The following is a 22,358-nucleotide window of genomic DNA, read 5'->3' as shown; positions in this document are numbered from 1 at the left end:
TTTAGTGAATCTCCTGACAAAATTTGAGTGTAATGTTTGCTATTTATTCCTTAAAAAATGTATTATAAATGTACAATTTGTTTCGTTTTTTCACATTGATGATATAGAACTCATGCATCAAAGATGATACACTTGTCTTGTATTTCAGTGAAATGAGAAGTGTTGGAGTCTCAAATATGATAAATGTGTTTTCTAAGTGTACTCACCTGCCACTTCATTAGGTACAAGTGTTCAGATGCTCTGTAATTCAACTATCTAATCAGCCAATCACATGGCTGCAACTCAGTCCATTCATGCCTGTGGGCATGATCAAAATGACCTGCTGAAGTTCAAACAGAGCGTGAGAATGGGGAAGAAACAGAGTGTGGCCACCTCTCGCTCTCTTTTCTTCCACAGCGTGTCTTTTGATCTGTCTCACTTAGCTACCTCACCACCAACCGGCCTACAATTCACACAGGCTCACCAAAACTGGACAATAGAAGATTGGAAAAATGTCTAATGAGTCTAATGAGTTTTGATTTCTGCTGCAACATTCAGATGGTTGGGTCAGAATATAATGAAAGCATGAAAGCTGTAACGGTGTAGGGAAAATGTTCTTTGCCCATTTCGGATCCCTTTGTGCCAACTGAGCATCGTTTAAACACCACAGCCTGGCTTGGTATTGTTACTGACCACAGTGTTCCCATCATCCAGTGGCTGCTTCTACCAGGATCATCATGCAGCAAAGCTCAAATCATCTCAAACAGGTTTTTTATTTATTTCACTGTTGTCAAATGGCCTCCAGAGTAACCAGATGCATCCAACAGAGCACCTTGAGGATGTGATGGAACTGGAGAGTCTCACCACTGATGTGTAGCTGACAAATCTGCAGCAACTCTGCGATGCTGTCATGTCAGTATGGACCAACATCTCAGAGCAATGTTTCCAACACCTTAGTTGTGCAATAATGTTTAAAATAAATTGAATACAATAAATTTAAAATAAATAAAAGAATTAAATGATTCTGAACTCTGAATAAAACAAACAAACAGCCAAATCTGACTTTCACATTTGCTGTGTCGTTAGTGCAGTGAAGACTGTGAATGAGGATATTCTGCCCCGCAATCACACTCTCAAAAATACAGTTCACTGTTAAAATAGAGCTTTATTAGTTTCATTATAACACAGCCGCAGCACATTTGCAGACAAAGTGAATCATGGAGACGTTCACCACTCGCACGCGCACAAAGGAACGCACATACACCATAAAGAGACACACACAGTCAACCAGAGAATGAAACACTCACACTAAAAGTCTGATATCACTTCTGGATCGTGTCAGGAGAAGCAATGCCAGGGATTAAAAATCAGGTAAAAATGAACAACATCATCACTACAGTGTTGAGAGGAGGGGGAAAAAAACAATCAGGGGGAAGGTATGAAAGTATTTAAACCACAATGAGATCAAATAAATGCCCTGCATTACAGTTTTTCTCCTTGACTTTAAGTATGAACATGAGAAACTGGAAATCAACAACACTGATAATGTAATAACACTCCTGCCACAGCTCACAAGCCAGTTGTCAGAATTTTGCTTTACTGCAGCACAGAAGCCGTAAACGGTCGATGAGACGTGATGCTTGAGGAGCTTCGCTTTTGTGGGTACAGAGCGAAAAGCTGAAAAGTGTGAGGAAAGTACCAGAGCGAGAAGAGAGACTCGATAATAAGCAGCGGCAGCTTAATCAGCAAAAAGCTTAGTATCGGCAACGCGCGAGTCAGACTGTGCTTTTCTCGCCAGAGAAGTAAACTTGCTCAAGTTGTTCTACTCGTCTTAAATTAGGGTGGAGGATATGAATGAAAGAGGAAGTCAGTTTTAAGAGTGCAGTGATCTATGGAGAAAATATCGCTCTCAGTAACACACAGTAGTTTGGTCCCACTAAAAGGGAAGCACGTAAAGGTTCAAAGCTTTCTCTCCACGCTGAAGCTGTGGCCTCAAATCATCTACCGTAAGCACTGATTTGCCTTCCTGCTATAAATCTGTAAACTGCAGTCAGTTTGGTTAGAATAGAGTTTATCTGTGGTTATTAATCAGTTAATTTCAACAATACTTTTAGGTGCATGCAGTTAGTCCACGTAAGCTTCACAAGGACATTATTGCTAAGGATTCGCTTTGAGATGAGCTTCAAGGATTGGCCACTTACTAATTCACCAAATATGGCACAAACCGTTTGTGCATTTGTCAGATTTCTTCCTTCTTAAACACTCACACACTCTCACACACACTCATTATTCAAATAACACTCAGCATCCCACGCATGCTGCAGCACTGGAGTAAACACCGACTCCTCTCAGCACGGGCCGGCGCGGGGTACGAGTCGTCTTCAAACGTCCGCTCTTCCTCTTTTAATCTTTACCGTACCTCGCCGCAGTAGCTGGGAGCAGACTACAGTTTGTGATACTGGCACCGGTTAGTCCTGGTTCTCGCAGATCTGCGGGAACTCCTTGTAGATCTGCTGCACGATCAGCTTATCCATCTGTTTCGCCGTAGCGCTCCCTTCATCCTCGCCGGGATCTTCTTCCTCCCTGAGAATCCTCTGCAGCGTGCCCTGCAGATCCGACAGGCGGTGCCGGTGCTCGAGGTAGTCCGTCGAGCGCATTATGGAGTGCATGAGGGAGAGATACTCCATCCGCAGCTTCACAGGGAGGGACAAGGAGAGAAAATAATCATGTGCCTGACAAATATGGTTGCAGTGCATCCCTGAAATATGATTTCCCCCTTTTGTTTGACAGTTTTACTTAAAAGTTTTGCCTTTGAATCCCGTAACCCAAACAAGCAAACAACAGAATCACCCCTCTCTCTCTCTTTCCAGAGCCACAGTGGCCCACTAAAGCCCACTTCCTTATAAGCAACTTAATTACATCAGCAGCTTTCAGTGTCCCACCTTGTCACCAGGTGAAAGGTCAGATATCTGTCGAACGGCGATGTCGATCATCACCATCATGTCGGTGCGGTAGAAGATGTCGGCAGTCTCTCGGCTGGCGAAAACATCCTGCAGGAACTTGAGCACCGAGTGCGGTGCAGGTGGAGTGTGTTTAAACATGCACACGGGGTCGTCTGGGGGCGGGAAAGGAAATGAAAAATGTAAAAAAAAGAAGACGTATGAAGAATATTTATGAAGGATAAAAGTGAGGATGCTCCCAAAAATAGTTTCTTTTACCGCCTCTGTTCAGGAGCAGCAGCACTTTCTCTGTGAGGATCTTGACGTTTTTCTGCTTCAGTTCGTTCATGATCACGTTGTTGCTGGGAACTGGTTGACACAAGCATGCAGCACAAACAACTATTAAACTCCTTTCTACATAAACCCATTTCAAGGTAAAAATGATCCAGAGAACACTGAAATTATGGCCTTGCTCCATTTGTTATAATTACAAATAAAACCAACTCCTTCAGGTTCCTGCTATGATTTGTACAAAAACGCTGATAAAAGCGTCTGTGGAGGCTGTTCTCACCTGTGTGGTGCAGGTTGAAGGAAAGCACGAGGTTCAGGAAGATGTCAGGCAGCTGCTCTGTGGGATCAGAGGGATGCCCGTCCTCCACCACACCCAGCAGAAACTGAACAAACTCGGCATTCAAGTGTTCTGCAAGCAGGGAGAGTCCAGTTTTTTATTACTGCACACAATAGCCTTTAGGCTGAGCTTTTAAATCACACGTGTCAAACTTCTTGATGTGTTTAGCTTGAATAAGCCTCTCATAATGTGCTGGAAATGGTGACAAAAGCACAGCCAGGAAGCTGAACTCAAAGCATTGCTCTGTGTCAACACAGCAGATTCATCCAATGATGAGAGAGCGGACATACCGTAGTGATGATATGGAACCTGCTCTCCCATTGAGAATATCATAGTTAGCAGCAAAGCTGTGTAGCACATCTTCTGGTGTTCTGAAGGAAAAACATAAAAACAAATGGGTGAATCAGACTAACGTGGCTAACTTTAACTGAGCTATAAAACAAGAGGAACTGCAATGAGTGACATTTTCACCTTGTGTGTCAGTCTGAAGATCTCTTGCCAGCTCCATGGGGAGGATGGAGTTGAGAAGGGCGGAGATGAGAGCAGCATCCAGGCTGCACATCGCCCCAAAAACTTTGAGCAGCAACAGCCGCAAAGACACACGGTGCTCCTGCACGAAGGCAACAACGAGACCGGATCATCACACAACATGCACAACAATAGTAAAGCTCTGACTGAGGTCAGCCAGGCTGAACAAGGGCGGGTCTGACAGATGCTTCACACAGAGATATCCAACTACACAAACATGAACATCGTGCTGATTTTGGGTGTTTAATGGTTTGTTTGAACTGTTTGTCCAGAGTCAGATGATTGTACAGCACAGACCAGACACTTTTGGAAGCCATCAAAAAGCTTCTGGAACAACAACTCCTTCGTTATTCCATCCACTTTATGCAATGTACCAATACCACTGGAAACAAAACAGTCCAGAACGTGATGCTACCACCACCATGTTTGACAGCTGACCATCAAACTTTTCTCTAGAAGGTTTTCCCATTGTTCTGAGTTAATCCAGCGAACGCTGTCAAACGAATCCATTTTTACGCAGGCAAAGAGAAACTACCAGTCGTATCAGTCATGATACAATCACGTTATTAGGCCTTGGTCTTTTCAAGTTAAAAAGCACTGTAGGACCTTCAAGCACCACTTATTAAAAGATTACAGAGGTGTATCTATACTTTTGACCTTCTGTGGATCAGAGAAAATACAAAATAAATACAAACTTGTTGAACCCAGTTCTTGTTTTTTAAAGCCATTAAAGATGTATGCTGTACAATCATTCCATCCTGGTAAAAGGAGAGTTTAAATAAATAATTAAAAGCCCAAAATGATGACATTCAATGTAACTTCTTACCAAAAATATGAAAAATATCAAACACACAATATTTGCCACAGTTCTTTCTGAGGCATCACGACATTTTACCGCTGATGCTTTATTTTTATTTGAGTCAAACATCAAATCCTTTGTTGTGTTCACATCACATCTCACCATCTGATAATAGGAAACCAGGGACAGCACGTTCTCAAAGTCGTTGGCCTTACACATCCTCTTACACACCTCTGGATCTGCATCGGTCTGAGGACACAAAGCAAAGGCAGTCACATTACATAACAATGAAACTTCATAATCCCCAAACAATCAGACTCCCACACATCGCAGGAGCGCCATTAACAGCTCATCTGGGCATCCCACTGTGGCTCAGCACAAACTGCCAACAAAGCTCATTCAGCAGCCTGAAGCGGTTCCAGATTCAGTCTTTAAGTGCGTCGCTGGATTTGGGAGCCGTCTGAGCCGCTCTGATCCTATCAGACGCGTCTGGTATTTACTACACAACATCTGGACGTGTCCTGGGTTCGCATCACAGGCTTATCACAGAGGAAATGTTCACATCACAATCATAACAACAGATCAGTCCTGTCTACTAGGTATGTAAAAACACATTGAAAAGCTTCCCTCTCCTGACCTAAATCCACTTCCTTCCAGTTTCCTTGGAAGTCTTCTTGCTTGTTACAGTTTTATAAATGAATCCCGTTGGCATATTTAACAGAAACGCATACCAGTATCTTCAGCAGCTCCTCGAGGTAGCAGGCGATGAGAGCGTGATCTTCATGAAGCGCCCAGCTACGCTGCTGGGAGTCGTCCCGGTGACGGGCGAGGTCGCTGAAGATCACCTCCAGCCGCTGTTCATCGTGACACACCTGGCCCTGCGGCAGCGCTGCACTCAGGTCCTACAGGGACGGATAAGAAACATCAGCACACACCTGCGTTTGTTTAACCCGTTACAGCGAACACACAGGCTCACACTAAAGGACAGACAAAACCAGAGTTTTTTCTTGGTGTTTGTGTTAATCATCTTGGATGTGCGCTAACGGAAACACACAGGGCCGAGCTAGAGGTGGCAGAGTTGAAAGATTTTCATTGGAGGTTAAGCGGGATTAGAAACGAGTCCATTGGAGGGACAGCTCAGGTCGAGCGGTTTGGAGAAAAATAGAGGCAAGGCTGAGATGGATACAAAAGACACCGAAGAAAAGAAGAAGACCTCAGAGAAGAATCATGGATGCAGCGAAGGAGGACGTGCAGAGCAGTGGTGTGCCAGAGGAGGATGATAGGAAGGCAGATGACCTGATGTGGTGACCCATAAAGGAAGAATCCAATGAAGTCGATGAAGATCTTGGATGTGTGCGGGCAGCACAGCTGGGCACATTGACGGTTGTTTTCCAGACCTTATAAAGAGGCTGTCCTCTGCAGTTCATTAAGAAAGCATTAAAGCCAGCACGAACTGATGAGCCACAAAATTAAACTGGTATTTATCTGGATTTTACCAGCACTGACCCCCATACCCCCGTGGTAATGGCACTGGCGTGAGTCCTGGTCCAGGAAGCAGGTTTAGTGAAAACTCTGTGTTTGTTTTTTTGATACAGCACGAGACTTAACTCTGAGCTAACTCTGAATCTAACCAGCTTTCTGGCAGGTTTGTGTCTGCTCCCTCCCCTCCTTTGCTGAAACTGAAACATCTGTCTGACATTCAGTTTCATTTCCTCACTCACACGGTCCACATCAAAGCTCATATCACAGCTCACAGATGGCATCTTGTTACAGTTTATATAAATATTTGAGTCAAGATTGTGCACTTATGCGCTGAGACTCTAAAATGGGATGAAATGTGGTTCAAAGTGGGGCTTTGAATCCAGGCTGCAGACGGTCTGAACCTTTGTGGCAGCATTTCATCATAAAACAGATGACATGCTGGAAGAAAAGATTTTAAACGCTGTTGAGAACAATAAAAAAAATCTAACAATATTTACTTTAAACCCTGAGATCCTTTCCACTACAAATCACCAAAATCAGTCTTCCTGATTTCAAAGGTACATGAGCTGCGTCTCATCTGCCACGTTCTTCGTCCCTCTCAGCTGAATAATGATATCTGAGGCTTTAATACTTCTATCATGAACATTTAAGTTGGGTGTTGACACTGAATCATTTCTCTGCTCCTGCTCTTTCTTCATCAAGGTCCGCATCGGCACAAATTAACATTCCACTGGATTCTATTGGACGCTTTTCATCTACCTGTTGCCATGGTGAATCCTGCATGTGCTTAACTCGGGGTGAACATACTCGGAGTTGACTGATAAGATTTTCTGGAACTGAGAACTCAAGTTTCTCATCTCAGATTTAAATGTTTGATTCAGAGTTTGTTAAACCTGCTTTCTGGAATTCCCAATCAGGATCACAATCAAAGCCATGGAGTAGAACAAACCAGACCCACGAAGGCTCCACCCCCTTGAGCCCAGCTGATCCGCTGCCAAACACCACAGGACAGCACCCTACTCACGTCCTGAGAGTTCGAAGTTGCCATAGCAACACAAGTCAGGCTGTTTAACACTGTGGCTGACTCTAATTTTGTTTTTGTTTGAACTTCTTCTTTCTTTTTCCAGCTCCCTTTTTCTTAGCTCTAAGTTGAGTGTTTTACATATTAAAACAACCTGAAGAGACCGCAGACTATTCGAGCTCTTCGACAGGATGTGTGCACACATGTCAGCGTGTAAACACAGGATGGAGCCACAAGTTGGCAGCTACTGGGATTTGGGGTCACATTACCCACTCCACCACAATCTCCACCTGACAGCAGTGGAAACAGAAAAGCGTGACGTGACACTTGCATCTAAAGATGAGTGAGTGATACTGTGCGAACTGCCCTCGCTGCTAAATGCAGCGGGAGCTGAAACTCTAAACGACTCTGGCGTTCTGCTCTTAAACTGGCCGGGCGCCAGCGTGCTGGAGCCACGCCATGTGATGAAAACAAATCTGACCTTGCTCTCCACCAACGAGATGAGGACTTGCTCCAAAGCGGAGGAGGCCTGCGGCAAAGTGGTCTGCAGATGGGCGACCACCACGCCGACGGCGACCCGCGACAGCTCGTAGCTCAAGCCCGTGTTCTTTCGCACCATCTCGATCAGTTCAGCTCCAATGGTCATGGGAACCACCTCAGAGGTCGAGGAGCTGCCAGGAGGGTTTTCAGCGACAGACGGGGGGGCGACGGGCCACTCAGGCTCCCGCTGGTCCTCCTCAGCAGCAGGAGCAGCAGGAGAAGCAGGAGCAGCAGGCTGTGGAGGGGTGCTGCGCTGGGAGGGTGGGGTAGGCTGGGGGGGCTGTGGTGCGGGGCTTTTCTTTGCAGGAGCCGGCTGAGGAGACGAGTCAGAGGGCAGCAGGTCCGGAGGCGGCCCGGGGGGCTTGACACGGGACGGCACAGGAGGAGGAGGGGTGCTGGAAATACTCGGCAGACTGACTTCAGAGGAGATCGGAGAGAGGGAGGAGCCCGTGTCTATGGAGGTGGTGCTGATCGAGAGGGAGGGAGCAGGGGACGAGGGAAGAGAGGACACTCTGGAGGGGACCTCTGGCTCTGCTGAGAGAGAGGGAGAGAGCTCCAGTTACAGAAAGGAGAGCGCAAACAGGAATGACTAAGAATAGAGCTGCAGGAGCGAAAACACCGAGAGCGTAATCTGTTTTTAGGTGACGAGTGCAGGGCTTAAAGTCACCTGGACGCCGGTGGTTCCTCTGCTTTTCAGGGGGAGGCGGAGTGATCGGAGCAGCACGCCGGGCCTGAGGTGGCACCTGATGGAAGGGACGGAGACAACAAACATGTCATCTCGCGGTCCAGGAGGAGCACAGCTGGCTGATGGAGACTTAACTTCCACAGCTCAGCATTAACATTGAACTCAGAGAACTAATCTTTTTAGATTAACTCACTGTTTGGTAAAATAATCTCATCAAACACTCAAAAATATCCACAGAAAAAATGTATTCACGTTCCTTCTTTTGCACACCCAGCGGTGCAAACTAAATGACTGCCAGTTATTTTTCTGGCAACTATTTTTCTATAAAATTAGATTTAAAAAAATGTGTTTTTTGATGTGGTGATATTTTCTTTTGTGCACAGATTATTCTTATTCTCAAATTAACTTCATTTCATCTTTTCTCCACAGAGGAGAAAGATCCAGATTCATGTTGCTGCTCATCTTTGCTCAGACATGCCTCACAAAAAATGTGTTTACAGCAAAGTCTATCCATGAACAGATGGTGAAGCACTGCGTGAGAAAAGGAGCAGGAATAATAAAAATAACTAATGCAGTTTATTGGTATTAACGTGTTGTCTATTATTACAAAACAATTATGGGTCACAGTAATTACCAACTAGTAGCAAAAAAAAAAAAAAAAAAAAGGGCTCACAAACAAAGCTCCCACATTTCAGGTCCCTTGTGAAACCTGAACAGCACACACTAAAGAAGATTAATGGCACAATCACAAAGAAGACTAAGTGTACTTACAATTATACTAACAAAAATAATAAAAAATTGTTGGGTTAAAAAATGTTGTGTATAAAATCAAGACAGACACTGAAAGCAGGTCATGCTGAGGAGGAACCAATGAGCAGATCAACCTGTTGTCTGAGCTTCATGAAAACTCATTTACACTCTGGCTAATATCATCACCTTTCACAAATAGATCGGTACTGGGACACGCATTATAATGCAAAAAGTCTTGAGGAACGCCTCATTCGTTATGTGCTTGAAATGCACTTGAAAGTCAATATTTGGTATCATGGTTCTTATACAGCAAGTTTCTCAAACTGCTTTATACAACATGACTCACAGACCCATTCACACCCATTCATACAAGCACTTTTTTCTACAGTTAAGTGCTTTCTGTCTGACATTCACACAAATTCATACTCCCATGAAGGCATTACAGAGTAACTCAGGGTTAGTATCTTGCTTGACTGAACCACCGACCTTCCTATTAGCAGAAGACCTGCTCTACGTCCTGAGCCACAGCCGCCTCTTCAGCACAGCCTGAACTCTCTTAGTCAAACTTTCTTCTAGTTTCTTTAAGCAGTCTTCAGGAATAGTTCTCCAGGCTTCTTGAAGGACATTCAGAGCTCTTTTTGGCTGCCTTTTATTTCATTCTGTCAAAGTGATCGCACACACAGCTTCAGTAATGTTGAGTCTGAATTTGGATTCATCGCTCCCTCCACTGTTGCCACTGATTTTTGATGGATCAACTGCAGGGCCAGATGCATTGTTCAGGTACTGTGTCAGGTCTTTGCTGCATTTCTGTTGGCCATGACTTTCAGATACTGTTCATCAGCTGTAGATAGCTTTTTTTAATACCTGACACTTCCTCTTTTATTCTTCACCTGTCCAGTTTCCTCATATTTATTAAGTACACACTAACTGGTTCTTTCCTGTGTTGTCTGTTATATGTAGTTGCAACAGTGGTTCATCCTTTGAGTTAGGTGCCTTTTGTATGCTTGAATGATTCACAGTCAGTGTACAGGTAAAAGGATTGAACTGAAAATAAGTAATAAAAACAAAACAGCAAATGTTCAAAGAGAAACTCTAAAAGACCTTCAGAAAGCCTGGAGAACTATTGCTTAAGACCACTTAAAAAACTTCGTCTGACTTCTTGAAAGCAAAATATAAAGAAATGAGGAGTGGCTCAAGACTTTTGCACAGTGCTGTATGATACACAAACACCAGTATGAAACTTTTCTTCATTTTTTTTTCAGAACATTGTTTAGAAATGCAACCCGACAGGCACAGAGCAGCTCTGACTCCACTCTTTAAACTCCCTTTTCGCAGCACATGCACCAGAGCAGCATCACAGCTGAGTAGACAATAATAAACAATAATATTTATATGTATATATCAGATTGATTGCTATGCCCTGCACCTCTTGCGTGCACCGAGGCTTTTTCATGTTAATAATTCACATTTATATTAACAGATTAATTGGAGCATGAGGTAAGAAAAACTGCACCTGCTTGTTACCTGATAAAAACCCTGTTGTCCTTGCATACTGTCCATGCTTCCTGATAACGGCATGCTTCCCTGTCGTTGATAGTCTCTGCTAAGGCCATTGGGTGGAGGAGGGGTTTGACTGAGCGATATCTCACTGCTGGAAGATGGGAGGCCCTGTTTGTGACTGGCGGAGGAGGAACTTCGCCGAGCGAGGGTCTCCTTTCTGTGATGGATGAGCTTTCTGCGACAGAGGAGGGCAGCGATTCAAACACAGCGCACAGAGAAACACTGAGCTGTACCATCTCCATAAAGAGCTTCACTCACTGAAGAACATCCCGCTGCTCCAGATTGTATTTGCCTCCATTCTTTAAGGCCACATTGTGGATTCCTTCGATCGCTCTGTCGATGGACTGCAGTACCTCATCCTGCTCCGGAGCCTGAGAGAGAGACGTGGGGGATAAACTGAATGAAATATTAAGTGGCATACAAAATGATCAAAACCGAGCAAGCCATATGGCTCTGAGGCTGAGACAAACTGGGACGGTTATCTAACATAAACAGCCTTTTAACCAGAGTCACACATGCTCAGTGAGGCTGCACATTCAGGCCAATGTCATTAATTACAGGAGCCAGCGCTCCTCTCCTGTGAGACACTTTTTTTTCTTTTCTTTTCTTTTTTAAATAACATGCTCTGACTAGTTCACTATGAGTCTGGAGACTGCTGAGCTCATCTGGGTGTGACTGAGAGGGAACCAAAGTTATGTGGAAGGAACAGCTACTTTTGAAAACAACGAGAGAGCAGAAATTCCTCAGAATGAAAATGATACACAGTCACAGGAGGAGATTAGTTAATCTGAGCAGAAACAATGGCTCTGTGTGGCAGAGGTGGTGGTGGTGGCCTTGAATCTGCTCTATCTCTCATCCTTACTCAGTATTTCCCCTTGTCATCCTCTTATATTGCATCCTTTCCTGACTCTTTTCCTGTCCCATCCTCCTGCAAGCTCCTCTCTGTCGCAGTCAGCAACTGCAGTGCAGGGAGAAAAAAAGCCATCCCATGTCCCTACATACTGCAACCTTTGCAATAATTTATGGCTTATTATTTCGCAAGCATGCATTCCCCCACCCTGACACCCTCAACATGGCTTGCACTGCAGCACATATAGCGGTACACTGAATCCGTCTGATCGCATCAATTCAGCCGCTTTACTACGCATTCCCTGGATTTCACGTCACCCCAGGGTGCAGCTCGGTCACTGATGCCATTCACTGAAACTAAAGAGGGAAAGTGAGCATCGCAAACGTTGTTTTTACCTGGATTTTTTCGATATACGAGGCGGGGATGTAGCCGGTTTCCCCCGAGCTGCAGCGGGACCCCAGCCACCAGTGTTTGTTGCTCCTCTCCAGGATTAGGAAGCTTTCTCCGGCCGCGAAGTGCAGCGAGTTGGGCTCCGAGGATCGGAAGGCGTACAAAGACCGGTACATACTTTAATAACACTTTAAGACAGCGAAACGACCCGATAACGACAGAGAAGGGTTATCTGGAGATAAGCAGTGCCCGAGTGCCGAAATCTGCTCTGCTCGGGGTGATTTAAAGCGGGTACGAAGGCATGTCTATTTACAATGCAGCTCGGATCATCTGACCCGACTGTTACCGTAAACACCGTAGGAGGGCGCTGTCACACCCCACCGAACACGCCCCCCAGACATTTTAATCAAAGACAGAGCTGACTTGGTATTTTATTTTACATCAACTTTATTGAAATTTCAGCTAAATACGGATAACACCCGACATATAGGCGACAAAAACGGAAATAAAAATGACATTAATATTTTAATATCTATACTTTTACGTAAGAGTTACCTCCATGCGTATGTAACCAACTGTTAGCCGTTATTCCGTTAATTTCGCCCCCCCCCCCTTTTTTTTTCCTTCAGTACGTATTATTATTATTATTGTGCATCTGATTAACTTAAATGCGCGATGTAAACAAGATAACGCGATGTTTTTTTAAAGAATAAACAAAAAAGGAATAAATGAAAGATGTTCGACTTTGCATTACACAGCACCGGAAACGAGTGCCTGGTGTTACACTGTGTTATGCCCCCCAGCCTGCCACCGGTTGGGTCATTTCTCTGTTAACATGGCCACTGCTGCGGTTTTTGCCAGATTTCTCCTTCAGAAATCAACCCAGGGCTTTCTGTTCTCCTCCAGAGCGGTGCCCGCTTTCTCGAGGTAGGGCGGTGTTTCGTTTTAGGGCTCACGTTTCAATTAAGTTCTTATATTTTAACGTTCCTTCTCCCTCTGTAGTCGTGAAACCTTGATGAAATACCTGCATTTGTTACAGAATTCTCCATAAAAATAAGTTATTGTCAGTATGCAGTATCAGTCTTGTCATTTTGCAAATCGCTGTTCCATGAAAAAGCGTAATTTAAGCACAATGACCTCATTATCTTAGTGTCAAAGTATTTATGAGCATACAACCTGCTATTGTTTTGATTATTATTAGTTGTTCAACACCAAGTAGTCACTAAGTTTCTTTAAGAAGTTTTTTTTTTTTTATCCCGCAAACCATCTATATCTAATTTGACTGTGATATATAAGGTAAAAGATCATATCATCATATTAAAGAAGCTTAGCGGCTTAATGTTTGTCATTCCTAAAATGATTTTAAAAAGGTAATAGAAATTATGCAAGCTTATGTCATGAATGAACTGACTGCTTTATAGGACCCTTTGAGGGCAGCATATTTTATAGTTACACTGCATGAAGCCTGAACCTGAAGTTGAACCTGAGCACTATAATGGCGAGGAAATGTGACTTGGTGTCAGATTGTCAGGCTAGTCTGAATATTTCAGAAACTGCTGGTCTACTGGGATTTTCCCACACAGCCGTTTCTAAGGTTTACAAAGAACGGTCCAGAAAAAAAATCCTCTGACTAGCAGTTCTCTGGATGAAATTCCCTTCTTTTTGTCAGAGGTTGCAGGAGAATTGTAGGAGAATGGCTAACTTTGTGGTTGACAGAAAGGCAGCAGTAAATCAAATAACCACTCACTGCAGCTGAGGCATGCAGAAAGGCATCTATAAGTACACAGTATGTCGAACCTGGCATACTTTTGGCCACCTAGTACCAGCTGAGCATCATTTAAACATCACAGTTACCAGATCTCAGTCCATTAGAGCACTTTTGGGATGTGATGATGGTGGTGTTGCACTGTCTTTGTTTTGTTTTTTTGCAATTTTTGCACACTTGCACTTTATGTAATCATGTGTTGATTGTCTGTTATATGTACCACCATGGACTTGGAGGAACGTTGTCTCGCTTCACTGTGTACTGTACCACTACACATGATTGAAATGACAATAAAGCCACTTGACTTGAGTGTAACTATGCAGCTGATGGGGAAATTTAGATCAACCTAAACTGCAGTTCATCCAGGTTTAAATTTGAGATTATTCTTATTTATTTATTGTGTTTGTTCATCATATGGAGGGCCAACACTGATGTTTTGTGCAAGAAGGGTACGATCAATTTGTGCAACAGTATGCTGGAGCTCTTCTCTTAGCCTGTTGTCTGCTGGCAGCGTTAGTACCAGATATGCCAGCAGGATCAACAAACAAATTCACAAGGCTGGAACCATCATTGGTCAGAATCTGGAGCTGTCTGAGTCAGTGAGCGACAGGAGGTCACTGAAGAGACTGCACGTGGACAACCCATCACACCCGCTCCACTCCACACAACAGAGGCAGCATACCTCTCATCTACTACTATCTCATACCTAGCTGTCATACATGCTGTTTCCCAGGCTTATATTGCCAGTCGCACTGCTAAAAGCCACTGGTGAGACTCCATCTGACCAGAGAAGCTCAGAATCAAAGAAGTGCTGATCTGGCTCAGTTTTCTGGAATAGCCTGGAAAGAAAGTGTGACAGCAGGCTAACATTTGCTGCAGCTCCTTAGACGAGCAGATATTTTGGCTCCTGGCTTGCAGAACAAGGCCTAAAGCTTTTGGCTCACATCCTTATCAGTGGGTTGGCATGTAAAGTGGGCCGTTGGGCAGCAGCTCCGTGGTGCTGCCTGTTTTTTGAAATTCAAAGTGGTGGCAAATGTGCAGAGATTTATATCTGTTTCACACCCACAGTTTTTCAGTACTATAGAAAACAATTGCTACTGTTTATGGTTCTGGTTCTAACTTACTGTGGGGGTTGTGTTGTCTTTCTTTAGCCCATTTTTGTCCCGAGCTCATAGACTGGAACCCTCCGATGATGAGTTGTACCAGCGCACCACAGTCTCTGTCATGCAGAAGGATGTAGACAATGGGGTCCTCATCCACAGCTACAGTTCTGCAGGATTCAATATCGATGGAAACAGGGTGTATGGGCCTTGTGCCGTGCTGCCTCCTGCTATCCTGCAGTGGAAGGTGAAAGTGCTTTCCAGTCTGTCCTTGCAGTTTGTGAAAGTTTATGAAATTCTCTTTTTTTGTAGTTTATTTTAACAACTATATATGTGTTTTTTTTTTTCTCTCTCTCTGCAGATTGGAAGTTCGAAAGATATCACAGAAGAAAGTGTTTCACTCTTCCACATGCTTGAACCAAAAATAGGTACCAATATACGCACTAAAGCAGACCAACATACAGATGACTGATGATTTTGTCAATTCTGCAAATTGAGCATTACAATAATCTAACTTGCTTGATATGAAAGTATGGACCGATTTCACAGAGTCAGTTAAAGATGAGAATTCTTTAAGTGGTAGAAAGCAGTTCTGGTAACCTTGACATGATTGTCAAAGCTGAGTTCAATGCAAAATGATGCCATGGCTTCTGACTTGTTTGAGGCATTTCAGAGACAGAGATGATTCATGTGAACAAATCTTCTATCTCTGACTTTCTGAACCAACAACAAATATCTCTGTCTGGTCTGTTTAGTTCTAAAATTTTCTAAACATCCAGTAATTTTTCAGAGTAAAATTATCATCAACGTGAAATGATAGGTAGAACCATGTATCATCTGCATAAGAAAATATATTCTGTCTTTTTTAAAGATGGAACCATACAGGAACATTTAAAGGTTAAAGAGGTAAAGAACCAAGGCTGATTAAATTTTTACTTTTGGAGTTTTTCAAAACTACTAATTGAAACATAAAAACTTCTACCCTATAGGTATGATTCAGTACAATTCAATTTTATTTATACAGTCAACAACGACAACAGTTGACTCAGGTCACTTTGTATTGTAAGGTAAGATTCATTATTGTGATGAAAACCAATCGAGGACCGGACCTGTTAAACCATCTGCATCATGAAGGCTTTGAATTAAAATCTCATGACCAACAGTGTCGAAGCAGAACTAGCAGATGTTTTGTTTGTTTGATTTTTTTTTTCTAAGCTAGTTTTAACCAAGACTAAATACTGAGAAGTGAGTTGGTCCACAGTTATTAAAAAAACCAAAGCATTTGCTGGGTTATCTGTCATGGTTCCCGTCTTGAAAGTCTGCTCTGGCTCGTTAGTCAGCACCACCAACACTCTGTATGTGGACTTGTGAAAGTGTGAGAAAGTGCAGCTCCGTTTGTATAATGGCTCCACCACACTGTTGGCACAGTCGCTTCTCTTTTGGCAAACGTCTGTTCATGTGTCTGCCTGTTTTAACAGTCAAACAGACTGAGCGCGCTCAGTCTGTTTCAGCTCAGTCTTTGTACATAAGAATCATTTGTGTTCCAGTGAGTGAGGTACATTAATGTCCTTGCCAGAGTGTCCACTCTCGTCTATGTGTCCACTGAAATGTTATTTGTCATTTTATCATCAACACTAAACAAAATGATGTCCCCATTAAATTTTGGTGTAATTTCTTTACCTTATTTTATTGGTTTTATTGGCCCCTCATTGAATGGGAATTTATCTGCCTCATTGTCTGTTCTTTCTGGTTTGTGAAGAGATTCTCGTGCTGGGCACAGGCGCACGACTGGAACGAATCGACCCCTCGGTGCTCGCACTTCTGAAGAGTAAAGGCATCTCTGTGGAGGTGCAGGACACGGTAAAATACAAGTGGTCCTGTTCTCTTTCTGACAGTATGGCATGGGCTAACAGACACTGAAATACTTCTTATTGTCTCTTTTTATGTCTTTTCTCATTCATTTATTCTGATTTGCAGCCAAACGCGTGTGCAACCTTCAACTTCCTAATGAGCGAGCGAAGAATTGTAGCCGCCGGCCTGATCCCTCCGTCACCCAGCACAGCACTTGAAGTCCATGGGAACAACAACAACATGTAGAAGGTGATCACTGCAGATGGTCAACAGATCTGCCTGTGCACAAAACTCCAGTAGTAACAAACTCCAACACTTTATTACAACACTTATTTCCTTATAGACAAAGTTAAGTGACTCTTTTACGCTTTTCCTGACATTTATAGTGTCGTACCGGAGGATGCTCATTTAAAACTTCTTTTTAAACTTTGTCTCTGGATGATGTCAGTGGGAGCTGATACCTTTAATGTGGTCATCTAAGGCGCACACCTCTGGCTGTTCAAACCTGTTTGGAAGGATCAGCCAGTCAGGAGAAGCTAGCTCAAGGGTGAGGAGCTAAAATGCTAAAAGCTTAATTCATACAGCTGAGGGCTGCACAAAGGCCCAGTGTAACATAACTATCTGACAGTCTATAAATACAGAGCTGTAAACGAGCACAGTAGCAGCCACCTTCACCCAGTGATCTCTGTGAGGCTTGTGTACCAGTGAATGCTGATCTTGGGTTTCCTGTCACACATTTCAGTCAGCATGTGGTTGCACATATAAATGTCTCACATCACTGTTGTAATTCTGCTTATAGCTGCTTATAGCTCTGTGTGCATGAGTTTAAAAGAAGACTCAAGTCAAGGAAACCAAAATTAGACTGTAATAAAGTGTAAGCATGTTCTTATATATAAACACAAGTTTTGCTTGTATAAAAATATAAATGCTTTACATACTGCAGCATAAGTGTAATGTATTTTTATGTTTTACAATAAATCAGTAGTAAGACCACCTCAGCATGCAGTGTTTTTATTTTGAATGTGATCTGTGCAGCATTTAAAGTGGATTGTTTGTTAAAGAAATAGTTTTAATATGGCTACCAGAGGTGCTGGTGGCCGGTGTCCTTCATTTGGATAAGCCTCTTTACTCTGTGCGTCTGTCCGTCCTCTGCCTCCAGCACGCTGCCGCTGACAAGCTGTTTGTGCAGCACTTAATTTATTGGCTTTGTCCTTCTCACACATAAGCCCCACAGATAAGAGAGTCCAGTAATCCTTTACACATCAGTGTGATTCATCGCTGTGATTCATCGCTAATCATCTGTCTCGGTGAAGATGCCCAGCGTCAGGCTGAACACTTTAAACCCTCATCGCTCACAAGCTGCATGTTGCAGCTCATGAACACTCTCACTGATCAACACTTTAAAAAAAAATCTATCTAATTAACTTTGACATCCAGTTAGGCGACCTCTTTTCCTTGTGCAGAAATTATTCAGCCATACACAAGTGAACTTGAAGAGCAAACAAACATTGAATGTGAAGGTAGACACTAGATTCAATACTTTCACAACATTTTCAATTTTTTAGTCAATATAACTTGATAAGTAATATAAAATAAAAAAGTTTCACTCTGGTGTAAACAACCGATGTAAAAACTATCCAGCAGAAAAGTCATAGTGATGTATTACCTTCTCTCATAACAAAATAGCAACATCATTATTTAGCAGATTTTCACACGAGAGAGAAATTACAGCAAACAAATTAAGAGGCAAAAGAGACGTCAGGCAGTTACGTAGCACACTCTCAGTTCAGTCTACACCCTACATCACACCCTCTGCTTTACAGCTGTGGCATATAATCATCCATGAATGATGATTATACACCACATACATTTACGGCCTCCCAGCTGCTGACATCAAGCCGTCCTCAGTCGTCATCAGAGTTATGAGACTGGTGCCTGGATCCTGCAAAGCTGAGTTCTGTCCCTGTGAGCCGCTGGTACATGTCTTTGATATCCTCACACTCAGTCTCAAAGTGGTTTGTTGCATCATACGAGCGGGACACAAATATCTAAAAGGACAGAAGAGATTTAAAAAAAAAATTAAGGCCACCATCCTATTTTCAGTCGTGTTATTGTTTTAGTTTTGGTGGAAACCCCATCATTACCTGACTCTTTTTTCCATCTTCATTTGGAACTAGCAGATTGCTGACAGACACAAATCTGAATTCAACAAGAAGGAATTGCATCGAATTAAATCACACCACAAAAACTGTAAGATTTAAATCTTCAGAATGTCACTAACTTGTGCACGATGGGTTCGAGGAGCTCGAGTCCTGGCTGCACTTCTTTCTCTGGGTTGCTGGTTTCTGCAGTTGTGCTGACTGTAGCGATGTACATCCCATCTGAGGCCACGTTGTGCACAAAGGACACCACAGATATATAAATGTCTGCATGGAGGAGGAAGTAGTAGAGGAGCAAACACAGGAATAGCAGGTCAGAGGGCTAAACTTTGTACATGTTAGATATTGTGGTAGTATAACTTACTACCTGATTTCCTGTTAAGCTGAGTTTGAGGGATGATGATCTGACAGGAGCTGACATCATGAGTGTGTTTAACTGGATGATTTAGTAAACAGATCGCCCTAACGACACGCCCCACCTTCCTTACTCGATTGGGAACGTAGCTGGGATCACAGATTAACTGTTTGCAGTGGAACAGCTGTTAGGAGAGAAAAAAAGACCACATCAGTGGGAGTACAAATGCTGTCCTGGACAGTGACTGCAGGGCTTAATTTTGTCTACTCCACCTTCCCCTCGGATTTCACAGCTTTCACTTTGCCACTATCCATCACAATTTCATCCACTGCCCTGTTCAGCAGGAACGTTCCTCCATACTCTGCATTCAGTCTGAAACACCAAGAGAACTGGATCTTATAAGTGCAAGCATGAATGTCTGAACGTTTCCTTTAAACAGCTTTTATGATGCTTTTCTTTATGTGTACTAAAAAGTGCTATAATGGCACATGCTCACATTAAAAATGAGAGAAGTTTAAAAGAAAGACATCAGCATCTCTGAACATTTGGTTTTATAAAGTTTTTCCCACTCTTGGCTCTGAATGTTGTCATTAAGACTGGATTTCCCTAATGTAATCATTTCAGGCCCGCAGCTCTAGCTTTGAGAAGATAAGCCCCACCCACCTGCTGCTCAAACCTTTTGTTTGCAAGGAGCAACCAATCAGAAGAAAGTTTTCTTAAAGGGACGTGGAAGGGAGCCTTTGTTAAAGGATGAACTGAGGGGCTTGGTATAGGATAAGATTTACTTTGAATTGTGAATCATACTGACTGACTGACTGACTGACTGACGGATAATATGGAGTTGAAAATTTAAAAAAGGGGCCACTTTTAACTTTCAGTGGAAGAACATCCACTAAAGGTCATGCTTGCTGGAGGCTGATGATGATATATTTGCACTGAATCCTAGAGTGCAAATATCTAGGATTTTTGTGCTCGAATTAAAATAGTCGAATTAAACGAATTAAACTGTTGATGAACATAAATCAAAGAACTAGAGAGAACCTGACCTGGCAAAACCCTGTGGTATCTCCCCGAGACCATACAGTGGGTAGAGGTACGGACTGGTGTTTCGACAGGACAGCGAATCGGAGTACAGCCTGATCCGACTGATGGTTTCCACACAGGGCCGGTCCAGGTAACTGTGAGGACGGCAGGTGGACAGGTTTAAATCATGCCTACTAATCTGTTTTCAGTGTTGTTTCACTTAAGTTCCTACAACTGACCTCTCACTGTTGTGCAAGGCTATGGCGTGACCTATAAACTCTATGACATCAAGTCCCAGGTCGTAGCGATGGAACAATTCCCTTGTGGTCGTTTTGTGAGGATCCACATCATGGTGGGTGCGAGGGTTTCTTATGTCAAAGTTCAGAGCAAAGAGCAGCAGCTTCTTGAACCTCCTCTTGTCGAACATGCCCATCAGATCTGAAAATGTGTATATTTCAGCGTTATAAAGGTATGGCCGTCTGGAAACCTGTCTTAAAAAGTGGAATGACTTGATCTGGCACCTGAAGAATCTGCATCTTTTTCACTGGCGGGGACTTTGTGCACTTTTCCTCCTTTGTATACGTAGCTGCCTTCTACGACTTTAAAGTCCAGATACCGAGTAACCTCGGTGTGCAACAAGATTTTTACCATCTGACCTGCACAAACCACAGCACCCAAAAATTAAAGCATGCTCATTTATATCAAAACAATCAGCAAGACATTGCACAAACACCTGCTAATAAACAGTAAACTTTCACCGGTGGAAAAAAAAAATTTGGGGATGAGGTCAACGTTCCACTCTTTCCCTCTGCCCATCGATTTTGGAGGACCAGGAGTCGTAAACTTCTTGTACAGCTGCAAATAAAGGAAACACCTTATTATCAGCAGTGTTCAAATGAAGGTACATGCATGCATGCTCATGTGTTTTGTATTTGTTTGCATGCACCTCCTCAAGGGGAGAAATGGATGCACTGTCTCCTCCATAATAAGGATTCTTATCAATGTGGAGAACTTTTTTCCCACTTAAAGTCATTAAACCAGAGAGGATGCATTCCTGAAAGAGATGAGGAAGAAAACAGAGGGGCAAATGTGTCCAAATCAGCAGCTGGTAGTTTAAGGTATGCAGATCAGGACTAGACTAATGAGGTAATTGCCATAAATCCCCTTTAGCAGCCATCAAGAGCTTAACAAGTCTGAATGTGGATCATTAGTAAAAGCGACAAAAACATGGCAGAAAGTCCACTCACTTACAGACTTTAACCACTTATTCAATCAAGAGCGAAAAGAGGAAATGAAAGAAGTGATGATTGCAAGTGTTCAGTAAAAGGACTGTGCCTCTGCTTGAGAATTGTTTTGGTAAGGTCGCAGTTATTGTGAGGCATCATTTTTTTAGCACTTTGCAGAAAATATATATCTTGGTCACAGCGGGGTTTCTGGTTTTGGTCAGCTCAGAACATTTCCACCTAAGACCACATGACAAAAGATGGCCTGCTCAGTTCACGGGGTTCAAGCTTTGTACTCTGAGTGACAATAAAGTAGGCGTAAAATCCTGTTAACCAACAGAATCATATATAGAGATTCACGAGAGATTATTGCATTTTAGATTTTACAGCAAATATAAATTTCGTACCTTTAGTCCAGTTCCAAGCACAATAATATCATATTCTTGCTCCATCCTCACTAAGTCCCAGTGCTTTGTTTCTGCAGCCTGTCACAGTCTATGAGTGTGGGTCTGTGTGTAGTAAGACAGAAACAGGTGTGATGATGATAGGTGACACCAATTGCTTGGTGTTCCCCTTTGCAATAATCCTCTTAAGACCCATCTATGCAGTGTGTGTGTGTGTGTGTGTGTGTGTGTGATAGAGAGAGAGATTGGCTCTATGAGCTTCTCAGTCACTGATTGAGGTATTATTATACATATAATATATCCCACTGTTGTAATGATACTAAGTCA

At 43.0% G+C, this 22,358-nt stretch overlaps 3 protein-coding genes across 4 annotated transcripts; 1 reads left to right on the top strand and 2 right to left on the bottom strand.

Moving 5' to 3' along the window:
* Positions 1–1,124: 1,124 nt before the first annotated feature.
* On the bottom strand, positions 1,125–12,491 carry LOC134627726 (NCK-interacting protein with SH3 domain-like). 2 transcript variants are annotated; one of them, XM_063474078.1, is made up of 13 exons: positions 12,157–12,491; positions 11,170–11,282; positions 10,876–11,086; positions 8,584–8,659; positions 7,858–8,450; positions 5,605–5,775; positions 5,036–5,122; positions 4,018–4,156; positions 3,837–3,917; positions 3,490–3,618; positions 3,198–3,287; positions 2,922–3,094; positions 1,125–2,672 (listed from the first exon to the last, which is right to left on the bottom strand). In XM_063474078.1, the coding sequence occupies exons 1-13, from the start codon at positions 12,325–12,327 to the stop codon at positions 2,448–2,450; spliced, it is 2,259 nt and encodes a 752-aa protein (XP_063330148.1). In that variant the 5' UTR covers positions 12,328–12,491; the 3' UTR covers positions 1,125–2,447. The 2 variants fall into 2 exon arrangements, with proteins under 2 accessions (XP_063330148.1, XP_063330149.1); XM_063474079.1 differs by having other exon boundaries at positions 7,858–8,447.
* A 458-nt stretch (positions 12,492–12,949) lies between these two features.
* ndufaf3 (NADH:ubiquinone oxidoreductase complex assembly factor) lies at positions 12,950–18,694 on the top strand. Its single transcript, XM_065470852.1, has 5 exons — positions 12,950–13,078; positions 15,068–15,263; positions 15,378–15,444; positions 16,776–16,876; positions 16,994–18,694. The coding sequence occupies exons 1-5, from the start codon at positions 12,987–12,989 to the stop codon at positions 17,111–17,113; spliced, it is 576 nt and encodes a 191-aa protein (XP_065326924.1). The 5' UTR covers positions 12,950–12,986; the 3' UTR covers positions 17,114–18,694.
* On the bottom strand, positions 18,511–22,186 carry zgc:112334 (uncharacterized protein LOC619199 homolog). Its single transcript, XM_063474080.1, has 11 exons — positions 22,035–22,186; positions 21,351–21,458; positions 21,163–21,259; positions 20,926–21,060; positions 20,644–20,842; positions 20,428–20,559; positions 19,654–19,753; positions 19,394–19,565; positions 19,149–19,293; positions 19,012–19,066; positions 18,511–18,915 (listed from the first exon to the last, which is right to left on the bottom strand). The coding sequence occupies exons 1-11, from the start codon at positions 22,077–22,079 to the stop codon at positions 18,772–18,774; spliced, it is 1,332 nt and encodes a 443-aa protein (XP_063330150.1). The 5' UTR covers positions 22,080–22,186; the 3' UTR covers positions 18,511–18,771.
* Between the last annotated feature and the right edge of the window lie 172 nt (positions 22,187–22,358).

This window comes from Pelmatolapia mariae, linkage group LG5, assembly GCF_036321145.2.
Source record: "Pelmatolapia mariae isolate MD_Pm_ZW linkage group LG5, Pm_UMD_F_2, whole genome shotgun sequence".
In the NCBI taxonomy this organism is placed as follows: Eukaryota; Metazoa; Chordata; class Actinopteri; order Cichliformes; family Cichlidae; genus Pelmatolapia; species Pelmatolapia mariae.
The sequence above is the reverse complement of the archived record's forward strand: the minus strand, read 5'-3'. Positions and strand labels throughout refer to the sequence as shown.

Excerpts from the sequence above, each read along its gene's own strand:
- LOC134627726 (XM_063474078.1), bottom strand. The coding sequence starts at position 12,327 with ATGTACCGGTCTTTGTACGCCTTCCGATCCTCGGAGCCCAACTCGCTG. Across the intron at positions 11,283-12,156 it reads CGTATATCGAAAAAATCCAG|GCTCCGGAGCAGGATGAGGT; the intron begins GTAAAAACAACG and ends TCTCTCTCTCAG. Across the intron at positions 3,918-4,017 it reads TCTTCAGACTGACACACAAG|AACACCAGAAGATGTGCTAC; the intron begins GTGAAAATGTCA and ends TTTTTCCTTCAG.
- ndufaf3 (XM_065470852.1), top strand. The coding sequence starts at position 12,987 with ATGGCCACTGCTGCGGTTTTTGCCAGATTTCTCCTTCAGAAATCAACC. Across the intron at positions 13,079-15,067 it reads GCGGTGCCCGCTTTCTCGAG|CCCATTTTTGTCCCGAGCTC; the intron begins GTAGGGCGGTGT and ends GTCTTTCTTTAG. Across the intron at positions 15,445-16,775 it reads CATGCTTGAACCAAAAATAG|AGATTCTCGTGCTGGGCACA; the intron begins GTACCAATATAC and ends TGGTTTGTGAAG.
- zgc:112334 (XM_063474080.1), bottom strand. The coding sequence starts at position 22,079 with ATGGAGCAAGAATATGATATTATTGTGCTTGGAACTGGACTAAAG. Across the intron at positions 21,459-22,034 it reads TGCTTGGAACTGGACTAAAG|GAATGCATCCTCTCTGGTTT; the intron begins GTACGAAATTTA and ends CATCTCTTTCAG. Across the intron at positions 18,916-19,011 it reads AAGATGGAAAAAAGAGTCAG|ATATTTGTGTCCCGCTCGTA; the intron begins GTAATGATGGGG and ends CTGTCCTTTTAG.